Raw genomic sequence first — 19,830 nt, forward strand, 5'->3', positions numbered from 1 at the left:
CCACTTGTCTATAACCGTCTGTGTGTCTCTGCATGTTCCTGCCTGCGTCCCTGTCTCTGCCTGCCCTCTGCTTTTGCCCCAAGCTGCTCACTATCCACTGTATTGCCTCTTTCTTTAGGTTGTGTGCGCCCTGATTGCCGGGTGTCTCCATTACCTCTTCCTTGCCGTCTTCGTCTGGATGTTCTTGGACAGCTTGCAGCTTTTCATCATGTCCAGACACCTGACAGTCACCAATTACACTCGCACACATAACATCAAACAAAGACAACTGTACGTTTCTGCTTATGCTGTTCCTGCTGTGATCGTCATTATCTCAGCGGCAGTAAACCCTGGAGGCTATGGAACAGAGACCGAGTGAGTATTAAATGATAAGGAAATGTGATAGAGTGATGCAACTGACTACAATGCCAAAACAGGCCATTTGGCCCATCAGGTCTCTGCTAGCTTCCTGCAGACTTCGCCCATCACACCCATTGCCCCTCTCCTTATCTCCCTCCATCCCTGTATTATCCTCCCACACATGGCCATCAATTCCCCTTTGATGCTTTCTCCACCCACCATAACAAGTGTACCATCTCTGAGAACAAAGCAGACAATTCACCCAAAATCCTTCATCTGAAACCTTGATAATTTTGTAGTAAATATTCCCCATGTGTTGATTGCATGGAGAGCTGTGGGAAGCTGCCGTGAAACTTGTAAAAAGGAAAAGACTTGTGAGGGTTATTGTGGGTATTTTCTACGATGATGCCAGGGACTGGGGAGGGATTGACTTCAACCGCTGACAGATCCTGTCCCAACTGATCTCAGCTACTGTTCCACTGAGAGGTCTGAGATTGGCCATGGGCCAGAGGAGAATCCTCAGAAGACACAGGGGCAACAGAAGTCTACCAATCAACCGTCACTGGAACCCATTTCCCTAGTCTAGGTTCACAGCTCTTTAAACCCTGATCCAACACCCACTTCTGCAGCCTGTTGACCTGTGATCACAGGGGAGAGTTTGCAGTGACCTGATCTCCCACTGATCTGCATCCAAGGACGTGGAGAAGTGAGTCTGACTGATATCACAGCATCACAGAACATTGCGGAGCCAGTCGTCTAATTCCCTCATCTTCTTCTGGGATTGACCACAATGAGAGAGGCAAACAAAGCTTCTGTTGAAACACCAGCTGCCTGATGCTGTGAGACCTGGTTACTATCAACCCTAGTCTCTGCAGGTGGGGCAGAGGGAGACGGGGTACCGACCCTCCCCATCCCTCGCAAGTGGCTCTGCCCTCCCAGTTTTACGGCAGATACCCAACTCTGGACGGAGGTTGAGTTCCAGTTCAGAGCTGAGGGGGAGTCACATTGTCACTTGTGCTGTCACTGGAGGAGCAATCAGAGCCAAGTCCTGTCTGTAGTTTCAGACGGACAGAAATTATCAAACAAAACTATATCAAAGAAGAGCACAGGCCATTTTCCACCACATTCAGGCCAACATCCCTTAACCAATGGCATGATTGGTCATCAATGCACTGCTTTTTTTTGGGATCTTGCCATGCAGAGATTGGCTGCTGCTTCCTGCACTGTAGATGGGCTGACATTCTCAATGTATTTCACAAACTGACTACCACCCAGTGACGAAACTCTTCCATCTTCACAGCTGTTGGTTGAAGCACGAGTTGGGGTTTAACTGGAGTTTCCAGGGTCCGGTCTGTTTTGTGATTCTGGTAAGCATCCTGTTTCTCTCTACACACCAAACATTCCAGACCAGGGTTCTCTGTTGTTGTGTGCTTCATTTTCAGGCCCCTGTGTGTGTCCACATGGTGTGTCTCTATCCCCAGGGTTCACAGACACCAGATATCACTGTGCTCTGGAGTCTCTTGGTGCCCAGGGTTGAGAAGGATGAGCTTGGGGGATGCACTGAACCTCAGTGCAGACACTGCAAAAGCTCATTGGGGAAGGACCACAGTCAAGGCTGGTGCCTCTGCTGTGGGGCTGTGTCCAGTGTAACAACCCCTCACGAATCACTCATGGACTGTGAGAAGCATTGTGTCCTCTCAATGTTAATGTGTCTGACACTCAGTGTGGTCAGCACATTTGATAACCGAAGAAATATCAGTGAACGTGGCCCTCAGGTGTGTGTGTGTGTGTCAATTGCACCTCTGACCTAGAGGTTAGCCTTTGACCTCTGATCTGTTGTTTTCACTCCTAACCCTGAGCCGCTGACCCCATCAACCCCAGCCCTGTGTTATCCAGGACTCCAGCCACTGACCAATGCAAAGGGTGCACCCAGCTTGCACATATAACCATATAATCATATAACAATTACAGCATGGAAGCAGGCCATCTCGGCCCTTCTGGTCCATGTGGAACGCTTACTCTCACCTAGTCCCACTGACCCACACTCAGCCCATAAACTTCCATTCCTTTCCTGTCCATATACCTATCCAATTTTACTTTAAATGACAATACCGAACCTGCCTCTACCACTTCTACTGGAAGCTCGTTCCACACAGCTACCACTCTCTAAGTAAAGAAATTCCCCCTCCTGTTACCTCTAAACTTCTGCCCCCTAACTCTCAACTCATGTCCTCTTGTTTGAATCTCCCCTACTCTCAATGGAAAAAGCCTATCCACGTCAGCTCTATCTATCCCCCTCATAATTTTAAATACCTCTATCAAGTCCTCCCTCAACATTCTACGCTCCAAAGAACAAAGACCTAACTTGTTCAACTTTTCTCTGTAACTTAGGTGCTGAAACCCAGGTAACATTCCAGTAAATCTTTTCTGTTTTCTCTCTATTTTCTTGACATCTTTCCTATAATTTGGTGACAAGAACTGTACACAATACTCCAAATTCAGCCTTACCAATGCCTTGTACAATTTTAATATTACACCCCAACTCCTATACTCAATAATCTGATTTAAGAATACCAAAAGCTTTCTTCACCACCCTATCCACATGAGATTCCACCTTTGGGGAACTATGCACCATTATTCCTAGATCACTCTTTTCAACTGCATTCTTCAATGCCCTACCATTTACCATGTATGTCCTATTTGGATTATTCCTACCAAAATGTAGCACCTCACACTTATCAGCATTAAACTCCATCTGCCATCTTTCAGCCCACTCTTCTAACTGGCCTAAATCTCTCTGCAAGCTTTGAAAACCTACTTCATTATCCACAATGCCACCTATCTTAGAATCATCCTGGATAGATTCCTCCATCATTTCCACCCCCCCACCCCCAGACCCTCTCCGAGTCGTGGGTGCACTGGGCCCAGTGATAACGGAATCTTCATGGTTGCTTTCATCCCTTTGCAGATTAGATACCACTTTACCCCAGGTGTTGGGACAGTTCGTCAAATGCTCCACACTTTGGAGATGATGGGAGATTTTGATCTAGAAGCAAGTTCCTGTTGTTAAACGATGTTACAGTATGGTATCTCTTTCCACCATCTTCATTGTCTTTTTATTTAACACTGAGTAGGGGTGGACCTGGGCCTTGGGGTTGGTTGTGTCTCTCTGCATAATTAAGAAGAGCAGTGAGGTGGAATAAGCAGGTTGAGGGGCACCGGATCATTGATTCAGGGCAGGATGGAAGAAAGCAGAGAAACTGGGGTCCTGCTTCCCAACCTTCTGGCCCGAAGTTCCCAGCCCACAGATCCCACTGACTCATCTTAGTGGTGAAGGGTGAACAATTCCCATTAATTCCTCTCTTTGGTTTCCCAGTCATCCCAATACATCCACATCCTGTGGAAAACTGCATCCCTGAGTCACAACTGGAGGAATGTTGGTTTTCCAAAGTGTATGAGTGGAGAGTTTGAGAGGGAGACATGGGGGACAAAGAGAATTTTAGATAAAGCAAGAGAGATTGTCATGGGCAAAGCCAACGGACATTGTGGAGTAAGTGTGAGTGTCAGTGAGTGAGAATGGCAAATGGGAGGGGTGAATTCAGTGTGGGATTTGGAGGATCCACTCTGCCTTTCTCATGAAACTCACTCTTCTTCTCTCTCATCCTCTTTTACTCTTCCGTCTATCATTCCCTCACACTCTCTCTAACACACACACACTATTTCTTTCTTGCAATTTCTCCCTTTACTCTTGCACTCTCTCCTTCTCTCTCTCCAGGTTAATACAGTCCTTTTATTTTCGACTGTCTACTTACTGAGACGCCATTTCAACTCGCGCAACAAGGAGGTGTCAAAGCTTAAGGAAACCAAGTAAGTGACTTGATAGATGTATATAAGATGATATGAGGCATGGAGTGGACAGCCAGCATCTTCCTCCCAGAGCAACAATGGCTAATACAAGATGGCATAATTTTAAGGTGATTCAAGGAAAAGTATTGGCGGGGGGTGGAGCACGATCTTGGACATAAGTTGTTCACACAGAGAGTGTGAGTGTGAGTGTGGAACACACTAAAAGGGGTGGTGGTAGAGGGGGGTACATTAGGGGCATTTGAAGGACTCTTAGATAGGCACATGGATGAAAGAAGAATGAAGCTCTATGTGGGAGAGAAGGGTTAGCTTAATCTTGGAGTAGGTTAAAAGTTTAGCACAACATCATGGGCTGTAGGGTCTGTATTGTGCCTGTTCTCTGTTCTGTGTTCCACTGTATGTCCATCACTAGCTCAGCCTGTCAGGACCCCGACATGGGGCAAAGTCCTGACATGGAAGCTACTGTTGTTCGTGACCTGGCAAAACACAGAGACACTCCTACTGAGAGCCAACAGCACATGACCCATGTTGCTAGGTCCCAAATGTCTGAGGCATCCTTGATGTTACAAAGTAAATATATGCACTTGCATCCTCTTTAGATAATTATAGGGAGGGAACACAAAGATCTCCTTGCACATACCTCACCTTTCAGAATCATAATAAGGTTTGTTAGCACTGAAAAAATTTACTACCATTGACATACTAATGGTCACATTATTAGGCATATCTATTAGATGCACCAGCATCTTCTGCTGCTGTAGCCCATCTGCTTCAAGGTTTGATGTGCTGTGTGTTCAAAGAACCTTTTCTGTCCATTCTGTGGCCGGGAGGAGTCAGTGTACTAGGCTTATGTGGAGTGTGAGAAGTTGCAGCCCCTGTTTGAGTATCTGAAGTGAACTGCTACTCAGGTTCTGTTTGCACTTCAGCCCTGCGCTCCTTGTATGCGGGCCCCCAGTACGGGAGGGGTTTACCTGGTGGGCTTACTCCTGAGCCTGGCCAAGATGGCCATAATGGGGCTAGGCGGCGGAAAGTCGAGAACTCCACCAGTGCCGACTGCCGCCCCTCGACCGAGGATACGTTCATGTCCGGCTGACCATGGAGAAGGAGCATGCGATCACAATGGTACAGTGGGGGATTTCTGAAAGCGGTGTTACCCCCTCCCCAGGGAATAGACTGTTTTTTAGACAGTAATAATCATATTTTAATTTGAATGTATTCACTGTTTTGTAAATGTTTGTACTTTGTGTATTTGTTGTTTAAATAGACTCGAATCGTTTTGTTAAAAGAGACGGACTTTTGTGTCCATTGTTGCTTCAGTGAAATGATTCAGAAGATTGTAATTCTTCATCATTAATCTTATCAGAATTATTCATAGGGCTAGGCCTAGAATTCTCCTCTCCCAACTCACACCTCGTCTTCAAAAGTTGCCACAATTTCCTTCCAATTTTAGACTACACCGGCAGACTTTGTTCACTCCCATAAGGGGAAGTTGGGAGAGGTAATTTGGGATGCCCAAATTGGGCGAGTTCATTCAATATTTGGATAACACACTTCACACTCCTTATCAGCCTCCCATCCCCTCCTCCGCGCAATACAACCCTCACCAATTATAAGCTTCCCATCCTCCCGCCCGCGCAATACAGTGCTCACCTTTTATCACCTTTTATATGGCATTAAGAACTGAGAATGGACTCAAGCAAACAAACACGGTCCGACTGCGCAATGCCACACTGGGCTGAGAGACCTCGAACAAGATTGCTGGAGGGGCTGCTTGATCACTGCTCACCACTGTAAGCATTGCGCAAAGGTCAAAAAACGATGTTTATTTTTTATTCATGATCTCTAGTGCCCTCTCATGGAACTATGGTTAAAATTCCCTTATCTAATTACTGTGCTGCGTGAAAATCCTAGGATATCTATCAGCAGTTCCGAGATACACAAGCCACCCCATCAGGGCACCAGCAATTATTCCGCATTCAAAGTCACCCAGATCACATTTCTTCCCCATTCTGATAAACAACGGAACCTCTTGACCATGTCTGTATGCTTTTATGTATTGAATTGCTGCCACATGATTGGCTGATTAGATATTTGCATTAACGAACAGGTTTACATGTGTGTCTAATAAAGTGACTACTGACTATATCATGATATTTGTTGATTTGTAACAACAAATTAACTCTACCTTTATATTAGTATTTCGTTTTACAGTTGATCCTGGTGAGTGAGTGGGGTCTCTGTCCATGGTGCTGATCTCTGCTGATGGTGCTGGAAGTGCGGAGATAGTCAGGTCATTGGCCGGCGATTGCTGGTGGAAATGTTCTTGTGTACATGCTATGTGAGAACAGTGTCAGGACTGACATGGTTGCTGCCACTTACCCTCAAACCCAATGACCAGGAACAGGCGCACAGACAATGTAAGGTGATGGTATCACCAAAAGATGGGACACATCTTTTGGAAGAGGACAGCGAGGCTTTGAGAGGAAGTGCGGCAGCGGCCATTTTCAAATTGTCCAATTGCGTCTCAGATCGGAGTTCTGAGAGGCGGGACTGTGCCGGCGTGTGAAGGGGGCCTGGGAAGGAGGGAAGATATAAAAAGAATGCAGCCTTAAGAAGCGGGCAGCTTCGTTTGCGGGCAGCGGAGTGAGTCGGGAGCAGAGTGTAGCACTTGGGCTTGGGGCTTAGATGGAAGAGGGCACAATAGGCTTATCTTTTAGTTCTTGTTATTGTCAGTTATTCGGGAAGTATGAGTGTGAGGGCAGCTTGTTGTTCTCGGTGTTGGATGTGGGAGGTCCTGGAGTCTCCGAGCCTCCCGGACGTCCACATCTGCGCCAGGTGCACCGAACTGCAGCTCCTGAGGGACCGAGATAGGGAACTGGAGCTGCAGTTTGATGACCTTCGCCTGGTCAGGGAGAGTGAGGAGGTGATTGAGAGGAGTTACAGGCAGGTGGTCACTCCGGGGCCACGGGAGGCAGATAGGTGGGTCACGGTCAGGAAGGGGATGAGGCAGGTACTAGAGAGTACCCCAGTGGCTGTACCCCTTGACAATAAGTACTCATGTTTGAGTACTGTTGGGGGGGACAGCCTACCTGGTGGAAGTGACAGTGGCCGGGTCTCCGGCACAGAGGACGGCCCTGTAGCTCAGAAGGGTAGGGATAGAAGAAAGAGGACCATAGTAATAGGGGACTCGATAGTCAAGGGTTCAGACAGGCGGTTCTGTGGAGGTGATCTGGAGTCCCGGATGGTAATTTGCCTCCCTGGTGCCAGGGTTCGGGACGTTTCTGATCGCGTCCAAGATATCCTGAAGTGGGAGGGTGAGGAGCCAGAGGTCGTGGTACATGTAGGTACCAATGACATAGGTAGGAAAGGGGTAGAGGTCCTGAAACGAGAGTATAGGGAGTTAGGAAGGCAGTTAAGAAGAAGGACCGCAAAGGTAGTAATCTCGGGATTACTGCCTATGCCACGCGACAATGAGAGTAGGAATGGAATTAGGTGGAGGATGAATGCGTGGTTGTGGGATTGGAGCAGGGGGCAGGGATTCAAATTTCTGGATCATTGGGACCTCTTCTGGGGCAGGCGTGACCTGTTCAAGAAGGACGGGTTACACTTGAATCCTGGGGGGACCAATATCCTAGCGGGGAGGTTTGCTAGGGCTACAGGGCAGACTTTAAACTAATAAGATGGGGGGGCGGGAATCAATTTGAGGAAACTATGGGAGCGGAGGTTAGTTCACCAGTAGAGCAAGTAATTAGACAGTGTGTGAGGGAGGAAAGGCAGGTGATGGAGAAGGGATGCGCTCAGCCCGAAGATGTAGGGGAGAAGAAAGAAAAGGATAATAAATTTGAATGCATTGTTAGGGATGAAAAGAGAGGAGGAGGTGGAGAGTATCTTAAATGTATCTATTTTAATGCTAGGAGCATTGTAAGAAAGGTGGATGAGCTTAAAGCGTGGATTGATACCTGGAATTATGATGTTGTAGCTATTAGTGAAACATGGTTGCAGGAAGGGTGTGATTGGTAACTAAATATTCCTGGATTTAGTTGCTTCAGGTGTGATAGAGTAGGAGGGGCCAGAGGAGGAGGTGTTGCATTGCTTGTCCGAGAAAATCTTATGGCGGTGCTTTAGAAGGATAGATTAGAGAGCTCCTCTAGGGAGACTATTTGGGTGGAATTGAGGAATGGGAAAGATGTAGTAACACTGATAGGAGTGTATAATAGGCCACCTAATGGGGAGCATGAGTTGGAAGAGCAAATGTGTAAGGAGATAGCAGATATTTGTAGTAAACACAAGGTGGTGATTGTGGGAGATTTTAATTTTCCACACGTAGACTGGGAAGCTCATTCTGTAAAAGGGCTGGATGGTTTAGAGTTTGTGAAATGTGTGCAGGATAGTTTTTTGCAACAATACATGGAAGTACCAACTAGAGATGGGGCATTGTTGGATCTCCTGTTAGGGAATGCGATAGGTCAGCTGACAGATGTATGTGTTGGGGAGCATTTCGGGTCCAGTGATCACAATAGCATTAGCTTCAATATAATTATGGAGAAGGACAGGACAGGACCTAGAGTTGAGATTTTTGATTGGAGAAAGGCTAACTTTGAGGAGATGCGAAGGGATTTAGAGAGAGTGGATTGGGTCAAGTTGTTTTATGGGAGGGATGTAATAGAGAAATGGAGGTCATTTAAGGGTGAAATTATGAGGGTACAGAATCTTTATGTTCCTGTTAGGTTGAAAGGAAAGGTTAAAGGTTTGAAAGCACCATGGTTTTCAAGGGATAATAGAAATTTGGTTCGGAAAAAGAGGGATGTCTACAACAGATATAGGCAGCATGGAGTAAAGGAATTGCTCGAGGAATATAAAGAATGTAAAAGGAATCTTAAGAAAGAGATTAGAAAAGCTAAAAGAAGATACAAGGTTGGTTTGGCAAATAAGGTGAAAGTAAATCCGAAAGGTTTCTACAGTTATATTAAAAGCAAGAGGATAGTGAGGGACAAAATTGGCCCCTTAGAGAATCAGAGTGGCCAGCTATGTTTGGAGCCGAGGGAGATGGGAGAGATTTTGAACGATTTCTTCTCTTCGGTATTCACTAAGGAGAAGGATATTGAATTGTCTGAGGTGTGGGAAACAAGTAAGGAAGTTATGGAACCTATGACAATTAAAGAGGTGGAAGTACTGGCGCTTTTAAGAAATTTAAAAGTGGATAAATCTCCGAGTCCTGACAGGATATTCCCCAGGACCTTGAGGGAAGTTTGTGTAGAAATAGCAGGAGCTCTGATGGAGATCTTTAAGATGTCATTAGAAATGGGGATTGTGCCGGAGGATTGGCGTATTGCTCATGTGGTTCCATTGTTTAAAAAGGGTTCTAGAAGTAAGCCTAGCAATTATAGACCTGTCAGTTTGACATCAGTGGTGGGTAAATTAATGGAAAGTATTCTTAGAGATAGTATTAATAATTATCTGGATAGACAGGATCTGATTAGGAGTAGCCAGCATGGATTTGTGCATGGAAGGTCATGTTTGACAAACCTTAGTGAATTTTTTGAAGAAGTTATGAGGAATGTTGACGAGGGTAAGGCAGTCTATATGGACTTCTATATGAAGTCTATATGGACTTCAGCAAAGCCTTTGACAAAGTTCCACATGGAAGGTTAGTTAAGAAGGTTCAGTTGTTAGGTATTAATGCTGGAGTAATAAAATGGATTCAACAGTGGCTAGATGGGAGATGCCAGAGAGTAGTGGTGGATAATTGTTTATCGGGATGGAGGCCAGTGACTAGCGGGGTGCCTCAGGGATCTGTTTTGGGTCCAATGTTGTTTGTAATATACATAAATGATCTGGATGATGGGGTGGTAAATTGGATTAGTGAGTATGCCGATGATACTAAGGTAGGAGGTGTTGTGGATAATGAGGTGGGTTTTCAAAGCTTGCGGGGAGATTTATGCCAGTTAGAAGAATGAGCTGAACGTTGGCAGAAGGAGTTTAATACTGAGAAGTGTGAGGTTCTACATTTTGGCAGGAATAATTCAAATAGAACATACAGGGTAAATGGTAGGGCATTGAGGAATGCAGAGGAACAGAGAGATCTAGGAATAACAGTGCATAGTTCCCTGAAGGTGGAGTCTCATGTAGATAGGGTGGTGAAGAAGGCTTTTGGAATGCTGGCCTTTGTAAATCAAAGCATTGAGTACAGAAGTTGGGATGTAATGTTAAAATTGTACAAGGCATTGGTAAGGCCAAATTTGGAATATTGTGTGCAGTTCTGGTCACCGAATTATAGGAAAGATATCAATAAATTAGAGAGAGTGCAGAGACGATTTACTAGGATATTACCTGGGTTTCAGCACTTAAGTTACAGAGAAAGGTTGAACAAGTTAGGTCTCTATTCATTGGAGTGTAGAAGGTTGAGGGGGGATTTCATCGAGGTATTTAAAATTTTGAGAGGGATAGATAGAGTTGACGTGAATAGGCTGTTTCCATTGAGAGTAGGGGAGATTCAAATGAGAGGACATGATTTGAGAGTCAGGAGGCAGAAGTTTAAGGGAAACACGAGGGGGTATTTCTTTACTCAGAGAGTGATAGCTGTGTGGAATGAGCTTCCTGTAGAAGTAGTAGAGGCCAGTTCAGTTGTGTCATTTAAGGTAAAATTGGATAGGTATATGGACAGGAAAGGAGTGGACGGTTATGGGCTGAGTGTGGGTAGGTGGGACTAGGTGAGATTAAGAGTTCGGCACGGACTAGGAGGGCCGAGATGGCCTGTTTCCATGCTGTGATTGTTATATGGTTATATGGTTATATGTTATACATCATTAAGGTCTCATTCAGGAGGCACTTCAATAATCTGAGCATGACCAGGCAGAACCAACATTGTATCATGAAGGGAAACTCATGTTTCCTATCGTGAATCTAATAATAAATAAGGTAGAGAAGGAGGAGCCATTGGGTTTTCAGAAGGCATTTGGACTTTATGACAGAAGTACTCCTTCTGCAATATAGATCTGCATAGACAGATGAGGTGATTCTGAGCAGCCCTGAAGGCTTCTTCCCACTCACCATCAGGATCCATTCTTGGTTATGGGGCCAGGAGTGCTTGGCAGCAACACAGCCAATGCATCTGTCACCCTAAACACAAGTAAAGCATCTCTAGCCCTGTCTCTCCAAACTTTATTAGCTAGGAGCTCTATCATTCAGTTGATTTAATCCTGTCTATCAACACTGAGAGATGTTCAGGGGCCAAAGGCAATAACCTGCTGGTCTATCCTGAGTGTCCGACACATCAGACGTCTGAAACCCAAACTCTGGCTTCTAGCTTTTTCATGAAAAGAAGACGCCAACTTACTCAACATCAACATGACCAGATGATCTTATATTCTTGTGTTGCAGTTTGTGAACAAATTGACTGGTGTGCACTGTGGAGAAGGTTTACCAGGCTGATTCCTAGGCTGGGTTGAAGTTTGAGAGACATTTAAGCGGAATGGAATTTCACTCATTATAGTTTAGAAGGGTGAGAAGGGCCCACATTGCAAAATAGAAGATTATGAAGGGGATAGAGAAGGTGTGAGAGGATGGTGTTCATTACTTAGAGTAATGAACACTTTCCAGATAGGGGGTGACACACTACAAAATGGAATCAGGAGAGACTCTTTTACTTATGTTACGTACCATGTAACTGGGTTAACAGACCAGCAGAAATGGCATGATACATTGGAGTCTGGTGGTACTGTAACTAAAGATGTTTATTAGTAAACTAAGCAAAACAGAATCAAAAATGCAAATATACATATAAAACAGATTAGCAATGATAAATACAGAAGTGCAAGAATAAGAATCAGAACCAAGCTCTATCAAAGTCTAGGGGTAAAAGAATAGTCATAAGGGAATATAGAGTTCAGTTCAGTTCAGTTCGTGCTGAAGTAGTTAATGTTGTGTTGCAATGTTGGAGAGAGAGAGCGAGCAAGAGATGAGCAGCTGCAGCAGGCAAACCTTCCATCGTCTTCTTGTTCCATTGTACCGTTGGGGTCACCGATTGTGACCGTTCCATTCCTGGCTAGATCATTCTTCAGTGATGGACACGTCACCCAGGCAGGGGTGGACACACACACAAGTACCCACCGGTCTGCCTTCATCCACCGTACTCCGGACCAATTCTCCTGAACCAATCCTCCAGGCCCCAACCTTCCTGTGGGTGCACAACACTCTTTCAGTGTCCACTGGTGTGTCTGAGGGTGTCTCCTCAGACCCGTCTTTTATCCCCACTGACAGGAGATCAGCCATCCATCAACTCAATATGTCCATGTTCATCAAACAAGTCTACTCTCTGCTGTCTCAGCAAAAATGTTAAAAAGCAAAGAAGAGTCCTCGTAGCAAAAGATTGTTTACCTTTCCATCAGTGAAGAAGCCATAATACTTAACTCATCCGTCTTTCTCTCTCTTATCTGTAGCAGATGCCTCTACCTCTGTTCTTCATATCTCTCTCTCATTAGCAGAATAGTTCCCGGGGGGGGGGTCAGCTCCGGACCCCATTTCCATCAGGTTTGTTCATCACACATAACACTTGAAAGATTGTGAATCTCTACCCCAGGATGATGCAGATATGGAGTTATTGAGAGTCAAGGAGTTTGCGGAGTGCTGAAAAGTATTGTGGAAACCAAGATTAGACCAACCATGACCTTACCAAATGACAGGGAAGGTTCAAAGAAGCAACATCTGCACCTGCTTCTTGTCTTATGTAGCACTGAACCCTGAATTGGAAATATATCACCGCTCCTCTGCTGCAACTGAGTCTAAATCCTGGGACTCATTTTCCCACCATTTCATGGGAGCACCTGGACCAGAAGGAAAGCAGCACTTCCAGGCAGTGACACACCACCACCTTCTCAAGGGCAGTTTTGATGCAATAAGCAATATCCTTTCCAGTGATGCCTGGGGCCCAGCAATGTATCCAATAAACACAAGAATGTGCTGTTGGCTGTTGATAAAGTCCTGTGGGTATGAAAGATCCCACATGAAAGGAACTTCATCATTCCTGTGATTTTCATTCACCTGGTTTCTTTTTCCTTCTTCTCTACAGAACCCTAACCATAAAAGCTGCAGTACGGATGTTTGTTTTGGGAACCACGTGGATCTTTGGAATATTTCACTTTGATCAGAGCACTGCAGTGTTCTCCCACTTATTCACGGTCATCAACAGTTTCCAGGGACTGTTCGTTTTTCTCATTTACTGCGTTTCCAATCGCCGGGTAAGAATCTTTTCCCTACAGACACATACTGTGAATGTTTGGGCAACTGGGATGTAAGGGACTAGAGGAACCTAGGAGTACGAGTTTGAAAGCAGTGTCAGATGGACAGGGTGATGAAAGAGGCACTTGGCACACTGGCCTTCATTAGTCAGGGCAATGAGCATCGGCTATTGAACTTAATTTTTGCAGTTTCATAAGTTGTTGGTCAGGATGCAATTGGAATACTTTTGGTCACCCAGTTATCAGAAACTCATGGTAAATTGGAAAGAGTGCAGACAATATTTGAAGATGTTTCTGGATTAGAGGGCCTGAGTTATATGGAGAGGTTGACCAGCTTAGGTCTCTATTCCTTGGAACGTAGGAAAATGAGAGTCAACCTTGCAGAGATGTTTAAAAGTATGAGAAACATATACTGTATAAAATGGGTGATAAGTCTTTTCCAGAGGTTGGGGAGACGAGAACAAGGGGGCATAGATTTAGGGTGAGAGGGGAAAAATTTAAAAAGGGACCTGAATGGTAGAGGATGGTGAGTAAATGGAATGAGCTGCCAGAAGAAGTGGTTGAGGCAGGTACAGTAGTATAATTTAAGAAGTATTTGTATATGTACATGGAGGGTTGAGGCTTTGATTGATGGAGGTTGAAAGGCCGAATGGACTAATTCTGCTTCAATGTCTCATGGACTAACACAGGAATTTGGAACTAATGGGTGGGCATCGTGGTTAACATGCGCTTGCTGGGTCGAAGGGCCTCTATCCAAACTATTGCTCTATGACTCTGGAACTCGAAGAATTTCTCCTCCTGATCGTACTCTTCACATATAATCATCATAGTGATGAATGGTTAGAGAGTCTTTTACTAAACCATGAATTTGAAGCAAGAGTCAGCCACATGGTCCTTTAGGTTTTCATCACCATTTAATCTGATCAGGCTGATGTGATTGTGACCTCCAATCTTCATTTTCATCCCCCCCCCCTTTATAACCTTTCATCCCCTTACCCAGAAGCTCTCTGCCTCTCTAAGTTTTTTTTCAAAGATCATGATTTCATTCCTCTTTGATAAAAGAAATTTGGTGGTGTGGTGGATAGTGAGGAGCACAGTCTCAGGCTACAGCCTCACCTTGATCAGTGAGCAAAATGGGCAGAATAGTGGCAGATGGAATTTGATGATGGTAAGTGTGAAGTGATGAGAACAAGTAAGGGTTGGATATACACAATGAATGATATGTTCTGAAGGAATTTTGAGGGACAAGGAGCCCTTGACATGCAGTTTCAGAAATCCTTGAAGATGATAGCATGGAGAGTTATGTACTTGGATCCCAAGTTGCCTCTGCACATTCATTTACACTTTTGATATGTGAATCTATCCTCTTGTTTTGATGTTGGTGGTTTGGCATGACACCGGAGCAAGCTGCTTCCTGTAAGCCTCAATGCACTTTCCAGTCCCAGTATTAGTTCCATGAACTTCTTCCATGGGAGGCAATGTGGAAAGTCTAATCCTATCTGACCGAGTATCTTGGAGATTTCCTTCTCTCTGAGTGATCCACTGAAGGTGCCAATGGGACACAGTGACTACGTAAATTGTAATTCTTACTTGGCCTTGAGACTCTGAAGGGTGATTGAAAGATAGTTTTATTCTACTAGGTAGGAATTAACAAATTCTTTAAAGCATGCTACAAAATAATAGTTTTTGTGTTAAGATTTCTCTCACCACTCATAACCATGTTATGACAGTTGCATAATCATTACAAAAATAGATAGAGAGGACCTTTGCAAAAATAAATATCAGCAAATGGAAAAAAGGTGCAAAATTCACAATTAGAACAAAGAATCAAACAATTTTATTGTGTAGAAATAAAATTCATTAAAATGGGTGTGACTAATGTATCATTCTTATTTTATTGAAGGTGGTTGCTGAATTACAGAAATGGTTGACCAGTAAACGGAAGAGCATCACCATCATGTCCACAGAGATGGAGATGAGCATTACTGAGGTGAGAAGCTTTATCAAGAAGGACAGAAGTCTTCAGAAGGTCAGGCTGTGTCTGCGGAGGCAGAAATAAACTAAGTGTCTTGGGTCGATGACAGTAACGGTTCTCTTTTGACATGTGTAGAAGGAGAAAGAGTGAATGTTTCAGGAACTTCATTCCTCCAATCAGGCATGGGCTGAGAAGTGGGAAATAATTCACAATCACCACCTCCATCAAGAGCACATCAATCCACTTATCCCTGAGATTCAATGATGCTGTTGAGTCCCTTCCATCAACATCCTGGAGCTGTCACCATTAACTAACTGAACCAGACCAGCCACATTTACTGTAGTATACATGTGGAATGAGCAGCCAGAGGAATTGCTCGAGTTAGGTACAAAAACAACTGTTAAATGGTAGTTGGATGTAAATGGATTGGAAAATTTTATAGAAATGGGATAAGCTTGGATGGGGCATCCTGGTTGGTATAGGCTAGATCGTGACGAGGCCTGTTGCCGTGCTGTATCAGCATCAGATTTCAGAATCAGTTTCTTGGAACAACCTGAAAGATCTCAGAGATGGTATTTGAAATAATGGGCAAATCGATTAAAAACTGATGCACACCATGATATTGCTTGCATGTTGGCCGGGGGTGAGGTGGAGCAGTGTCAGTGGTTTTGCTGGTGCAAGTGGTGGAGGAAGCTGAGGGGGAGGACCTTTACTTGTGCATGGGAGGGGGAGGGTGGGTCATTGGGATTCTCATATTCCTGTCAGTCAATCCTTGGTGTAATTTGTTTTGTGGATGTCTGTGAAGAGTGAAAGTTTCAGGCTATATTCTGCATACTTTCTCTGATATTAAATTAACCATTTAAACACCAGGAAACCAGGCAAAGCTGATCTAGCTGAACATGAATTTCATGCAGTTTTTACATTCTCAGTTGATGAGATTACCTATAAAAGTACATTTTGACAACAGAATGATATCTAGACAAAGAGTTAATTGAGGAACAGACAAGTTCCAGATTGCAGAATAAAATGATTACCACAGGTATAGCAATAAATCCAATTTTCTGACACAATGATGAGGACATGCTGTTTCATATTTAGAGAAGTCCCTGAAACTTGGGTGGCATTGCTGCTGCATTCAATGTCACTACTTTAGTCTGCGGTTTCCTGTTTCCACATTAGAACAACACACATCACTATTTATTAATTATTAGCCCTCACAATTCATTCCCCTACAACACAGTTTTATTATCACTGACATACGTTGTGAAATTACTTAATTTGTGATCCTATCCTCATCCCTAATGGTGGTAACAAGAAGAAGACATGTCCTGGATGGTGAGGGTCTTTAAAGATGGATGCACCTTCTTGTGTCTCCTCGAACTCCTAGTGAAGTAGATGGTATTTGAGCAGGGCCTAGCCACAGGAGCCTGGACAGAGTAGAGCCATGAGCTCAGCACACATCCTTGACTGTCAGTGAGGAGGAGATGTTATGACTGCTCCATAATGATTGGTCTCCTGATAAGGAAATCTATGAGTGTGAATCACTTGGTGACAATAGTGGGCCTGACACACTGCTGGATTCCTACAACATCCTCTCATGATCTCAGCTCGAGACCCACACCCCATCCCCGAACCACCTATTTAAGTCCCACATTGGTGGGGTTACTGCTCCTGACAATGGACAGTGTACCCACACAGCTGAAGCTCTCATCCATGCAAATGGTGAGATTGTTTCTGCCTCCACTTGGCTTTTGCTGCCCTCTGCTGTTGCATGACATCTGATGATTGAATAACAAGTCAGTTTGCTCTCCTTGTTGGGAGTGGTGTCTTCAGGGTCTCGGCAAGGTACCTTGGCCTTGCCCCATCCTCTGCCCACCACACACGAGTAGGCACCAGCTTTCCAACACTGTGGTTCTTGTTTCCATTCAAGCCCTCCTGCTGACCATGAATGCCAAGGAGCTTTGACTCTTCTGGCAGAACCCCCAGGGCAGTAAATAGAAGAATTTTACCTCCTTAAAGTTGGTCTTAACCCAATTTTGTCTGGAGCAAGACAAATAATAGCAATCTCATTTTGTTTTATCTAGACTTATAAAGTAATACAATCAGACTCATTCATGACCCAATGACAAGATTCTTCTTAGTGGAGTTTCTCTCTTTTATTCTCTTTGGCTCTTGCTGTGCGTCTGGCTCTGAAGATTGTGGATTCAAGACCCACTGCCAAGAATAGAAAGCTACTTTGCGGGAGTGGTTTCACCAGCAGAATTATTTGGCTTGTACTGAGCTTGTAAAAAGGTATAATCTAACTGGAATTCTAGAAGTGTGAGCATATGAAAATGAGTTTGTATAAGAATATGTGTGATATTTGCTGTTATGATGAGTGTGATAATAAATAAATTTCAGGATTTTTGCTACATTTCTAAGTTTTACACAGATATCCTGTTATTTTGATTGTTGTTGCTTATGAGAGTTATGACTTTGATGCCAACATTGTTGAGAGTTAACCTGAAGTCACAGTGTGATACCAGATTTGAACTTAACCTTGTCCTAACATATTGCATATGTAGAGGTTCGACATAAAGATCAGATACACAATGTACACCAGACTCTAACGGATACAAAACCCATGTAGTAGATTGGCACAGAACTTGGATATGTGCACAATTCATGTTCGCACATAGGCACTCACTACACAGACCTAAAGCACGTGTGGAGCAGAAACATACACAGATGCACATGTGCACAAACACTCACATAAAAGACAACCATGCACACACAGACCTGAAGCACATATGCAGCAGAGAAACACAGGTGCGTGCTTGCACGGATGCACACTGACACACACACACACACCAATTTGAGTTCCCATTTTATCCTGTGATTGGCTAACTCAGCACCAGAGAAGCATCACGTCTCTCCTCTTCTGCCTTTATAAATGGCAACTCAGTGCCAGTGTTGTGTGCTACATCCCTTTTCAAACCATCTATACAAGAAATAAATATGATATTTTAGTGGGAATAAAGCTCTTTATTTATGAATTTGTTCATGCTTGAAAATCACTGTACTATTGATCAAAATTCATAAAATAAAAGTGTCTTAAATAAATAAATTTTATTGTACTGAGTCCACTGTGTAATAATTAAAAGTGAATGAGATTTTGAACTGTAGAAAGATGGTTGTACATGGATTATCACATGGTGAGTGGAATGACCCCCCCCCCCCCATCATACTAGAGAAATGGGTGTGGCAACATGAGTCAATGTTACATCAGGGGTCTGTCCTCGACTGACCTGAAGACACATGAGATGTGTTCTTGGTGGAGCAGCGGTCACCTTCACTCCCCACAGACACTGGACATCACTGTCTCCAAGCAAGGCCACCTTTCAGCCCAGATATTCCCCACAACCAGCACAGCTTCTGGGGGCTGGGGCTGGAGGGATCAACGTCTCCAATGGAATGACCATGGAATGGTTTGCAAATCCCACCACAAATCCCTTTCCCCTCTTCCCGCATCAACTCACCAATGTCTGTTGTAGGAGGCCCAGTAGAACTGGAAACTCAGGGAATTGGAGAAAGAGTCTGTCTGTTGGTCCATTGACCCTGTTTTGAGCCAGATCAATGCCTCCTGGTCCTAAGGATATTCCCTCAGTTTTTTGAGTTGAGGCTCAATTCCAAGGAATTATAGGAACAGTCATTATTGCCCACTGTTTCCTTCCATTGCGAACCCCGCTGAAGATGAAGGTGGCTTGTTGAGGACATTGCTGCTGGCCCATTTCTACTAAAGTTGCTCTACTCTGCTGAGGTACACACCCATTCCTGACCTCTCCTAAGCCCCGACTTCTCCCTACCTAACTCTCCTTTCAACCCCCATCCTCCTGACCTTCTCAGTCCAACTAAGTTTTCTTAACTGCACCTCTGGTGCTTTCCTACAACCTCATCCTTCATAGATTCCTCCTGCTCCCACGGTCCCACTCCATCCTCTCTGCTCTGGGTGGAGTGGGAAACGGTGGAGACCACAAAGTGAAAATCTACCTCCTTTGGGACCCGGATCTTGGAGAATTTATTGTTGTTCTCTGGGCTTTCAGTTACAATAAATCCATAAATAAACAGTACAAGAGAATAGTGAGGTACTGTTCATGGATTCATAGACCATTCAGAAATCGGTGGGTGGAGAAGAAGAATCATTTCCTGAAATGTAGGCCTGGGTCTTCAATTTGAAGCCGTGGTGCTTTAAGAAGGGTGAGTCCATCATTCAGGACCCTCACCCTCTGGAACATGTCCTTTTCTCATTTCTACCATCAGGAAGGAGGTACAGGAGCCTGAAGCCCTACACACATCATTTCAGGAATAGCTACTTCTCCTCTGCCATCAGATTTATGAATGGTCCATCAATTCTACCTCACTATTCCTCTTCTGCTC

At 44.4% G+C, this 19,830-nt stretch overlaps 1 protein-coding gene across 1 annotated transcript in view; it reads left to right on the forward strand.

The window, feature by feature from the left end:
• Positions 1–18,465, forward strand: part of LOC132405908 (uncharacterized) — a 213,147-nt gene extending 194,682 nt beyond the window's left edge. Inside the window, exons 47-52 of the mRNA XM_059990886.1 lie at positions 119–354; positions 1,640–1,706; positions 4,115–4,206; positions 13,271–13,439; positions 15,343–15,429; positions 17,499–18,465. Coding sequence (XP_059846869.1) covers positions 119–354; positions 1,640–1,706; positions 4,115–4,206; positions 13,271–13,439; positions 15,343–15,429; positions 17,499–17,540 — 693 coding nt within the window. The 3' untranslated portion in view covers positions 17,541–18,465. The remainder of the gene's footprint in view (positions 1–118; positions 355–1,639; positions 1,707–4,114; positions 4,207–13,270; positions 13,440–15,342; positions 15,430–17,498) is intronic.
• The last annotated feature ends 1,365 nt before the right edge of the window (positions 18,466–19,830 follow it).

This window comes from Hypanus sabinus, chromosome 16 (assembly GCF_030144855.1).
Source record: "Hypanus sabinus isolate sHypSab1 chromosome 16, sHypSab1.hap1, whole genome shotgun sequence".
In the NCBI taxonomy this organism is placed as follows: domain Eukaryota; kingdom Metazoa; phylum Chordata; class Chondrichthyes; order Myliobatiformes; family Dasyatidae; genus Hypanus; species Hypanus sabinus.